Below are 12,006 nucleotides of genomic sequence, written 5' to 3'. Positions count from 1 at the left end.
AGCGACCGTGGCCTAAATTAAGGTTCAGCCTGGTGTGACAATGGGAAACCAGGGCTGCCGACAGTGGGGTTTGAACCTACTGTCTCTGGAATGTAAGCTGATAGCTATTGTGACCGTGCAGCTACTTGCTTGATTTTCAGAGGAGCAGAAATTATCTTGTACGAATTTGAGGAGAATTGAGAGAACAGGGGCTGTTGTTGGCAATTTCCTGTATGTTTAAGGAGCTTGGGTGTGGTATACTGTTAATTCCCTAATGTAAATACATGATTTTCCATATTAATGTTGTAAAGGTACTAAGTCATTAGTGTTAAAATTATTTGTGAAACTAACATTAGATTACATTGTGAAATTTTGCAATGAATGTTTTCATTGCTATAGAACAAAAAACTCAAAGTACTTTGAATATTATTTGAATGGTGTTCTTAGTTCATTACTAGTTTTATGATTTATGTGAAATTACCACATATAGTTCAATAATAGGATTTCAAAAATGGTTAAGACTTAACTACAGTGGTGTGGTCAGTTATTCTTTCGAAAATAAACTATTGTCTTCCTTCGGTATTATTACCACGCTGTAGCAATAAGTAGTCTTGTGTATCATGTTTTCTTAAAATTTACAATTAATATAGTTGTTGATGTGGTTACAGCTAATAATTTACGTGGGAAGGTGTAATCAGCTGTTGGGTAGAGAATTGTTTCTGACAGAGCTTGCTGGCTGCTGGGAGCGCTGGCATCGTTCCACCTGTCAACAGGATGCCGTTACATCACTAAGGAGCTTCGCGACTGTGTATATTAGACTGTGACTTCCGTAGAAAAGCATCTATTTTTCAACGCACATGTAAACGTCAAACTCCCACAATCTTAGCCACCGTTGCATAAAATCCTAAAAGCGGTGAAAAGAGCTGCTTTATAGTATGTGTTTTATTGAAAGCATTTTGATCTTGGTCTCGAGAGGCTTCACAAAATTATCTGACCAAACAGCTGCTACGTCGTCATGGTACCTCGCCTGGTGAATCAAGCAATTTAATTGGAATCCACCTCATCAATATTATACATGCTATAATAAAATAAGTACTATGTTTACTTCATAATATTTTCCCCTTCGTTTGTGTTTCTAGAATCAGTCATTCTCTTCTTCAGCAAAAATAGTATATTCTAAAATTCCAATGACTTGATTAAAATGCAAAATATGAAGTTCAACTATTATCGAAACCTAACATAAAACCAAAGAATTGAAGCAGTTAATATATGTCTATATTTTTCTCAACTCAAAGATCTTAAACTAACCAAAGGAGGGTCCACTCAGATAAGACTACGTGACACTTGTAAAATAACATAATTAACACTGTACTGTGAAAGAACTATATTCTCCCAGTGTTTGTCCATTTTTACTATCTATTTTAAATTCTTGAAATTATCACAGTGCAAATCCATTCAACTTGTTCTTTAATCAATCAATCAATACTGATCTGCATGTAGGGCAGTCGCCCAGATGGCAGATTCCCTATCTGTTGTTTTCCTAGCCTTTTCCTAAATGATTTCGATGACATTGGAAATTTATTGAAGTATACTTGCAGGTTTAGCATCTTAAAATAACACTTGTTGTTGACCCAGCAACTGCAATGTGTAAAATAGTTGTGGCTAGCAATGCATAATGGGAAAGGGGAGAGTAGAAGGGCTGTGAAACCTTGATAGGGAGAAAGGTTTTAGAAGTTTACCAATTTAAACGAGTTTTCTTCTGCCTAAAAGTAAGCCAATATTACCTTTTTGTAACAAGCAGATGAACAGTTCTTCCAAGATATTTGTAAAATTATTGTTGTTGTTAAGCATATGTTTGCACATGGCCGAATATCTTGTAAGTTTCACTGCATTTGTGTGTTCTTTGAGAAATTTAGAAGTTTGTTATAAACTTTTTTAAATTTCTTCCTGATTGTCCAAAATCTATGATAATGACAGACTTTATCATCTTTGTGTGAATTAAACAAGATATTATTATTATTATTTCTAAGCTATTTCAAGGTTATGTTTTTAAAAATCTTAACCAATTCACACAGGTATCTTAGAGGTGAAGCTTCCACGGTGTGAAGAATTATTTAGTTTAATTTCCGGGTTGAACCGTGTTGTAGTTGTCTGTACATCAAGTACAGTTTTCCGACGTTTCAAATACATTGCAGTATTCTTTGTCAAGGCGACTGAAATACCCCTACTCGATCCGAGGTAATCAGTCTCCCAGGCAGCGATTTACACTACTAGAGTGGCCCTGACCTTGGCCTTTTATATCCTAGCCTTTCTGGCTGACGTAAGCCCTGGCTGTCTCGTGAGCATTCTGGAAGGTGTGTGTCGCAGCCAGGTGGTGGGGGTTTGCCCGCGCTGTTATTTAATGGGGTTTCGGCCCATGTGTTTATGTGGTCTGTATGTCTTAAACTATGAATGATAGGCATCCAAGAATTACTGATTTTATATCCTTCATCTAAATTTATATTGTTCGGATGTTTCTTGATTTCGGTAGCCTTACGGATTTTACTTTCCAGATTCCAAGGGATAGCTGCTAGGATTTTGGTGTTGTCAAATGATATTCCGTGCCTTGTTTCGTAGGAATGCTTGGCTACCGCTGAAATATCTGTGTTTTGGTTCTTGGTGTGACGGATATGTTCTGATATCCACCCGCCTAAAAGAACACTTGTTTGATGATGATCTAATCTGGGGAGAAAATGAAGAGAAGTACAGGAGAAACTAAATATTTCGAATGGCAAGTTTAAAGAATATGGACTAAACATCAGTAAAACAAAAACTGTTGAAACGACTATCAGCAGGAAAAGCACAGATTCAAACATTTTCCTGGAGGGAACTCTATTGCAGTCTGTTTCTAACTTCAAATACCTTGGAAGTATAATTTCAAAAGGTAACACAGTAAACAAAGAAATATTTAATGGGACTCGGGAAGCTTCTCAATTTTATTTTCAAGTGAGAAATCTACTCTGGGATGATCAAATATCCCAGAAAGCAAAAGTGACCATGTTTATACTCATTCCATTTCTCACATTTGGACTCAAAACATGTACCCTGCAAAACAAGGCAAATGGTAAAATCCAGTCTACAGAAATTAAATTCATCAGAACAATGAACCAAAAGACCAGGAAGGACAAGATTAGAAATGAAGCAAATAGGAAGGAGGCTGGCATCAAAACACTTGTTACCGAGCTTTTAGGAAGACTCAGGCCACAATGGTTTGGACATGTTATGAGGATGGACGAAACGGAACATCAAGGAATTACTTTGACAGAGAAGGTAAAGGGGAGAGGCCAGTTGGGAGACCAAGCAATAGATGGATAGAAATCAGAGGTCAGCAAGAGGAATGCCAAGTGGGAGGACACAGAGGAACAAAAACTATACTTTGACAGGAAGAAGTGGCAAGCGCTTGTACTGCAGCTGGAAAATGATGGTGATGACTTGTTTTAAGGAAGCCCACCTGCACCACCTAAAGTGTTGGTCTTTTTGGTTGGAAAGAGGATAAGATTGTGCTTCAAAGACATTAAGTCTTGCTTTGGTGGTGGCTTGGGATGCAAAAACTATGGCAACCATACAGTTTAATTTTGCTACCCTGGTTCGCGAGCAGCACACTTCGATGTACTTACCTAGGTTCACAGTAACCTTCCGATGGTGGTTCAATGTACAGCTTGGTTTTGTGATGTTTGAAAACGCTCATGATTGGATACTGTAATTTCCCTCAACTATGGTCCTGGCATAAAATTGTAGACTGGCCATTTGTCGTCCAGTAAAATGTTGGATGTAAATACGTAATATTTATTGACATCTCCCAAAAAGAGACGTCTGTAAAATGTGGTTAATATGGAGGGATGTCCACTTGAAAGTTTTATGCTTTGAACATTATTTGGGAAATTACAGTATGCAAAATGTTGATATCTTCCGGTTTTAGTGGCTATCAGAGACTTACCAGTGGAACAGTGTCTCCTCGATGGGCTACAGCTGGCAAGATTCTTAACCTATTGACAGGAGAGGAGATCAGAAAGGAAGAAGAAACAAGTTTTAAAAGGCATGTCATACATTTTATTGTGTCATTTGGTTTACACACTTGTCATTTTGCTTAGCAAAAAAATAAAATAAAATAATTCATATAAGCTTGTAGTTGATCCTGAAGAACCCTTGACTATTGTGTGTGTTCCTTTGAAACCCTGTGTATTAAAATAGTAAACAACTACCATCTTAGAGATGAGAAAATGACAAGAGGGGAGACCTTCAAGTTTAGACTTTGTTCTTGGAGAGCAGTCTTTCAAAACCAGTTGGAAGAGTATCAAAATTTGTCCTAGGATTTGACCTCATTATGAATTTAGGGAAATCAAATTTTAGCGGCCCACTAACTGGGAAGAAAAATATTCCCATCAGAAAAAATATTGTGGGAATCCACAGCAGGGATCATCGTCAGTAATATCTTCCAAACGTGTGGCAGCTGATATGTTTTGGAACCCATGTTGCTCTTTACCGGCCGTGCTTCAAGATGGATCTAAGATGAACAGCAGTCATATATGAAAAATAATTCAGTGTCATGTGAGCTAACCGAGGCATTGGGTGATAGTACTGTACCATGTTGAATTGTTGAGGCCTTTAAACATGGACATATATGGACATTCCATGTGAGGTATCGGTGGCCATTATTCAACAGTTCTTAACTTGATGAGTGCCAAACAAAAATTTTGAAATTTTGCTCTGTAGGCCGAAACTTCACTTTTACATCGAATGCGTGGTGGAATGTTGCTACTAAAACACCAAAGAGTAAAAATAAATGTTGAAACTAGAATAAAGTAAGGCAGACACTGGTGTCTACTCTGGCCTGTTAGGATATTTACATCAGCTGGGGCCAATGCAGTCATGCAAGCAGACACTAGTGCATGCCCAATAATGTGTTGAATATTTACAGTGTTTTTGTTTTTGGAGATGCTGAGGTGCCAGAATTTTGTTCTGCAGGAGTTCTTTTACATGCCTCAACCGTCCCTCATGCAAGTCCCTGTTTAAAGTGCCACTTAATTTTGAATATTTTGACTTTAAAACTTGTAGGAAATGATGAGGATGGTATGTACTTACCACCAACAGTTATTAAAATAGCATTAAGTTTCAAATATATTTCTTAAAGTATTTTCTGAACACTTATGAAAAGAAAAAAAAATCAAAATAGCAATAAAGATAATTCAAATTTAAAATTACAGGTGAAATTTGGTAATCCTTCTGCAATGCAGCCATCCAAGTGAATAAACATAGAAAATTTGTAAAGTATCTGTTCGTTAGTTCAGTAGGTAATTACCGTTCCATACCTGCCAATCTTCGCATGAAATTCAGAAATCCAATGTGTGTAAATAAATGAACAAATGAGCCGTTTAGTGATAAAATTAGAAACTACGTTGTTTACTCTATGGGAACAAAACTTAAAATGTTTCCATCTGCCATTCATAATCGTGCTAAATGCAAATAGTAAGGCGCGCTGTTCAAACGACGATGTATCATTGTCTGGCATTCTAAAGGTTAAGGTGTGTAGAATATAAAGAAATTTATTTCAAAATAATGTGTTTCTTTAAAAAACGTCTGTACTTAAAACTTGCCTTGTATTATGCAGTAATGGCATACGGTCTCCAAGAACGCCTAAGTGCATGTCTTTAGAGTAATCTATAGAAACCTATGTGTCTGTTAGCACGGGGCGCTACCTACAACGAATCCTAATGTTGAAGACAGGACACACGCCAAGCCTCTGAGCCATTGGAGTTAATCAATGAATGTTAAAATTCATCCAAATGCAACAGCAAATTGAACCTCTGACTTCTTGGACAAAAGGCTAGCACACTAACCATATTTTCTGGTCAATATTTTGAAAGAAAACAGTCACGAGCAAAATTTAATGAAACGCTGTGCGGTGAAGCCGTTTCAAAATCCAGACAGACGTTCTTTCATTTTTATATGGAAATAAAAATTTCTATGTGCTAGCATTGAGAAACACACACCATGGGTTTCCATTGCTGCTGTTTTGTAGGAAGATATAATCCAGTTGCCATGACTTGCGAAACATCTCCCAAATTATTCAAACCTGAATTTCAAAATCAGAACACAACTGCAACTACAATATATAGAAAAACTGGTTTTCTTAAAACCACTCTTTGGTTAGAACAAAGTCGTTCGAGTAGGAAAAACCATCACTGGTTCGGCTTTGTATCCCCGATCTTAATCGGTCACACTTTATAAAAAACAAAAATTGTGTGGTGCACATTAAAACATTGTCAGACTAGACTACGTATGTATATCTTATATACAATAATCTCAGTTTTATATTAAGGCTGTTTTAGTCGCATATTCCCTCTCTCTCTTTCTTCTAATAAATAGGTCATATTTCTACAATGATTACACTTCTATTTTACATCAGTATGTATACATAAGATTTCCCTCCACAGCCCGAAACCATACAACCTCTTGCCCATGATATTTACATGTGTGTGGAGAACTGTCTCCTTGATGACGGCATAGGAAATATGCATTTGCTACCAAATAAAAGCAGATTTCTTAAAGCAACAAATAGAAACAGTATTTGCTGTATAAGTTATATTACACTAGGAATCACTTTTTAAAAAGTTTAATAAATGTTGAAATAACTTAAGAGTAAGGCCATAACTGAGATGCATAAATCAAAGTGTCTGCCCAGTTTTATTCACATTGTAACTTGGAAATGGACACAGAAAGTTTAAAGGAATTGTAGGAAATGTGAGAAGGGATGCAACAAAAAACCTTCTGGGAGAAAAGAATGGAGGAAGACAGATTGAAATCATTTTGAAATAGGAAAATAAAGACAACCAAGAAGGGCTTGGAATGGACAGAATTGGCAAGAAGACCAACAGAAAGGACGATGAAGTTAATAAGAGAAGAAGGCTGCAAGGAAGGACAGAATCAGGAACAAGATAGATAGAAAAATCAAGCTAAAAACGTCTGAAACAAAACAAAGATTGGAGAAAATTCTGTGAACGACCTGGATCATACAAAAAATGTTTCAAGAACGGCAACGTCAGATATTTAAACTTACAATAATAGCTTGAGGTTTTATTTTGGTTAACTTGTGAAGACGAATATTTGTTACTCAGGCATAGTTTCCCATTTTCACACCAGGCAAATGCGGGGGCTGTACCTTAATTAAGGCCACGGCCACTTCCTTCCCACTGCTAGCCCTTTTCTGTCTCATCATCACCATAAAAACCTATGCGTCATTGAGACATAAACCAACTTGTAAAAAATGTTACTCAGATAGTACAATAACCAATCATGGAAGAAACAAGTACTAAAGGTGCGTCCACACCAAGATTTTTTGTTAATTTTGTTAATAAACACTGTTAATGAACAATCTTCATGAACATTTCTGTATGTTAATAAACAAAATAGTGTGTTCATTAACTTTTTGAGTATGTTGATAAACAAAATTTCTTTAACTTTTGTGAATTAAACTTTTCATTAATATTTCGGTTCACACATGCGCAAGCACACAATTAGAGCAAGCAGATTCGTAGCTGCAATACTATTTCTTATTTCTTCTCAAAATCGACTATCAAATCACAAGGGATGTTCTAATATACAGTACCCCTAATTCTGTATGATATTCTTTTAGCTGTGTTCAAATAGTTTCATTTCCAGCTTCGCTCCTCGCTGAATAACCTAACCTCCCATAATCGCTTGTATATCATGAAAATAATACTATCCTTACTAACCAAACCAAACCCCATGGCACTACAGCCCTTGAAGAGCCTTGGCCTACCAAGCGACCGCTGCTCAGCCCGAAGGCCTGCAGATTACGAGGGAAAATGCTCTCGGCTTTCTAGACCAGGGCCGCCATCTCACCATCAGATAGCTCCTCAATTCTAATCCGAGTGGACCTCGAATCGGCCCTCAGGTCCTGGTAAAAGTCCCTGACCTGGCCGGGAATCGAACCCGGGGCCTCCGGGTAAGAGGCAGGCACGCTACCCCTACACCTCGGGGCCAGCAGTATCCTTACTAGGTAGGTTAAATGAAGATTTTCTTTGTTTAGTACTTTTACCAATTCCTTGATATTGTTGTATAAAGCTTCAAATACCTCAGACACAGTAACTGAAACTGGTTGTTTTGATGCCCTAGACAAATAGGTATGTAAGTGAAATGTCACCAGTTGCTAGGAATCTTTAAAGTTATAGCCTATCTATAAAAATAAAAAAAAGTAGCCTGTCATTATTGGAGCCAGCTTTCCGATAATCTGTATGATTACTTGCAATTTCAGACCCAATTGCTGTTAAAAAGAACTGAAAGTCATGTCGAGGCATTCTCAGGAGAATTTTGAAAGCCTGCTGCATCATGAATTAAAGGTTCTGACGTAAGTGGTCTTTCCAAACTTAATTCTACTAATCTTTCCAATATTCTTCTTTGCCACACTTCACCTCTGCGCTTTTGTCTAATTGTACTCACTAAAATAATGAAAACTGCAGCTGTAAGTATTTTCTTCTTCCTGACCCTATCACTGAAACCTCACAAACATCTATTTTGCTGTGGGCACAATGTTGAAGAAGTTTGTTAACGAAAGTTTAGTAACATGCTGAGAAATGTTTTCATTAACATTGTTTATTAACTTTGGTGTGGACTAACCATAACACACAAATAAAGCCTTTCTTAACAAAATAAATGTTTTCACTTCATACATAGGTATGCAAATCAGAATTATTTTTCTATTGTGGAGGGTGGCATTGTATGCAAGTGAAACGTGGACAATAACTAGTGCACAAAGAAAGGGAATGGGAACTTTTGAAATGTGGTGTTACAGAAGAATGCTGAAGGCAGAATGAGTTTAATGGATTAGAAATTGACATTGATGAAAACACTTAATCTTTAGATATCCTTTGTGACAGAAAATTCTGTCAGGGAATTCAATGGAGATTTGTTAGATATCCAAGCAATAGTGAGGGATAAACAAAAATACCTTGAAATAACAGAGCTCCCTATGATGCCAATGTTTTAAATTTTGAAACGCTTCAAAACAAGACATCCCAATTTGGAACTCTTTAAACATTAATTCACATAAAATAAGGGACAAGCTACCATAACACTTTGCTAAATCAAAGCCAAGCTGCCCCTACAATCCCTAGATAAAGAAGAAGACTGACGACGATGATGAAGAAAAAGAAGACGGAGGCCTTAAATCAGCTCAATTCTCAGCAACCAAATCTTACAGCAGTATACAAAAGAAGAAAAAATTAAGTTGAGCAAAAAAAGAGAGACCAATGACAAAAGCGACAGGATGGTAGAAGGTGCCGAGTACAAAGCCCAACTGGTTTTAAAAGCAGATCCATCAAACGTAGTTTCTCATGGCAACAGAAGTGTCAGAAGAAGCGTGTGAGGTATATGTACACAAAGTTACTTGAAGATGCCTCATGCATAAAGAACGACACAGGTGACGAAGGGAATGAAAACAGTCATAAATGGGAAAACACCTTAGAAACAAGTAAAAGTGAAGAAAAAGCTGGGTAAACAATTATAAATAAATGTAAATATGAGGTGAAATGAAATGGCATATGGCTTTTAGTGCTGTGAGTCTCCGAGGACATGTTCGGCTCGCCAGATGCAGGTCTTTTGATTTGGCGCCCATATGCGACCTGCCGTCATGATGAGGATGAAACGATGATGAGAAAGACGCATACACCCAAGCCCCTGTGCCAACAAAATTAATCAGTGATGGTTAAAATTCCCAACCCTGCCAGGAATCTAACGCGGGACTCCTCTTACCAAAGGCCAGCACAGTAAACACTTAGCCATGGAGTTGGACAGGCTTACAAATAAAAGAGCTTTATTTAAAGCAAAAATATGATGTGGTAAAGGAAAAAAACTGTTTCACACTAAGGTGTGTTTAGCTGCATACATATTTTATCAGAACTTACGATAAATGTACTTGTGTAGTAGATATATTGCTTCAGTTCATCTTTTTTGGTTTTAGCTATTTGTTTAATATCATACCAACTCTGCGATAGGGCCAGAAAGGAAGCTACTATGACCTTAATTAAGACCTGGTGTAAAAATGGAAAACGACGGATAAAAGTCTTCAGGGCTGCCGACAATTGGGGTTCAAATCTGCCGATTGCAAGATATCGTCTACATGCCTCGAACTGCGTATAGCCAACTTGTTCTGTCCTTTTCTTATTTTATTTTATTGACTGAAATTCTTGCGTGTAATAATCCTTCAATTTGGTCTTCCCTTTTGAAGTTATGGTCTTTCTTTTTTATAGGTTCTCAAAAACATAAGGAACTTATACAATCCTCATAACATGTAGAAATACAATTCTGAACCACACACCAACAAGTGCATTAAGGTAAGAGTAAACAGAACTGGATCTGGTATTTCTGTTGTACAACATGAGTTATTACTCCAAGGTGAGCAGGAATTTAAATTTATCTCAATATTGTATAATTGAACACGGCTATAGGTAAACGTAAAAAAATCCAAGACTTTAATAGGTAGGAATTTTACTGATCTGACCGGGACAATATTTCTGCTCTTGAATCTCGCACATTTCCTGTTTTTCAAGATGTATGGCAAACTGGAATTTAACTGAAAATTGAATAGATATTTCATGTTCAAAATACGCTGTGCATTGATGTATTAAAATATTTATTTTCCTTGATTAGGACATAATGATCCCTAGTACATCAAGAAAGGTCCTGAGATCAAAAATGCCATGCACGGGTAATAATAAGCGTGTGCCTCAGCTACCATGTGCAGATATTTTTAATTTGACGCCATGTCATTTTCCACGTGCCATTTTACTCTAGTCCTACTAGATGGCAGAATAAACGGAATATCTCTTGGGCGTCTATGGCTGAGTTTTAATAAATTTTGTCGGGTAAACACCAAATGTGTCACCAGACATCTTTCAAATTCTGACATCAAACGAGATGGAGTGTTGGACTTTTTTCTGCCCTTCTAATCTGCCAGGTTTGAACCCACTATCTTGCGATCTGGAGGCAGACACTCTACCACAGATGCAGCTACCATACGCAGGTTTTCTAGCATTAAAAAAGTACAGCTAAGGGCGACATCTATAACTGATGATATTAGTTTGAAATCACTGGCCACCTGGTCCATACGGATGCTAAAATATGTGGTTGTGGCTGGATATAAAAAAAAAAAAAAAAACCAACCACGTGCATACCTGCCATCTTTCCTGATTTAGGTGGAAGACTCCCGATTTTTGAAGGTTTCTCCCACCTTCCAATTATTCTATTATTTCTCCCGATTTTAACTTATTTTTTGGTGAACTTCAAACATTTTCTTTTGAAATCCTGCCATTTCGGCTTTGTACGCCAGTGGTCGAAAGTCCTTCACTCATTGGCCGCTTTCAAATGAAATATCGACATTTATTAACAGAGAAATGCGCGTGAATGTGCGATGTTTATTGAAACCTTATATATCGCGACGCGTATATCGATTGTCAATCTCTCGTTTTCATGTGCTATGTGTTCGTTCACATCAGTCTATTCACAATTAAGTATTTATTTTCCACCTAGTCGATACAGTGATTGCTTAAGGCAATTTTTAATGGTCAAAAGTGGTACATGTTTCGTATATTATCAACATCTTCAGCCACATAACACTGTTTAGATGAAAAATGTATAAAATTGACAAAGTAATGCTAAACAGTGTTATGTGGCTGAAGATGTTGATAATATACGAAACATGTACCACTTTTGACCATTAAAAATTGCCTTAAGCAATCACTGTATCGACTAGGTGGAAAATAAATACTTAATTGTGAATCTATTGAAGTGCGATACGGACCATGAAGCTGATTTTATGTAATCACATCAGTCTAGTCGATTCTAGAGACTATCTGCTAGATTTGGAGTCGTAATTTAGTGACAGAATTTCAAATATAGCGACTAGTTACTTTTCTAGAGATTTTAGAAGCCATTTGGAGACAATTCTGACAAATTGTAATGTATTACTTA

The 12,006-nt window shown here is 37.0% G+C and overlaps 1 protein-coding gene across 1 annotated transcript in view; it reads right to left on the bottom strand.

Annotated features, from left to right (window-relative positions):
* Positions 1-2,722: 2,722 nt before the first annotated feature.
* gukh (GUK-holder) overlaps positions 2,723-12,006 on the bottom strand; it is a 582,564-nt gene continuing 573,280 nt past the window's right edge. The window contains 1 exon segment of the mRNA XM_067154738.2: positions 2,723-4,004. Within this exon segment, the coding sequence (XP_067010839.2) occupies positions 4,000-4,004 (5 nt within the window). The 3' untranslated portion in view covers positions 2,723-3,999.

This window comes from Anabrus simplex, chromosome 10 (assembly GCF_040414725.1).
Source record: "Anabrus simplex isolate iqAnaSimp1 chromosome 10, ASM4041472v1, whole genome shotgun sequence".
NCBI lineage: Eukaryota > Metazoa > Arthropoda > Insecta > Orthoptera > Tettigoniidae > Anabrus > Anabrus simplex.
Note: the sequence above shows the minus strand (reverse complement) of the source record. Positions and strands in the feature narration are given on the sequence as shown.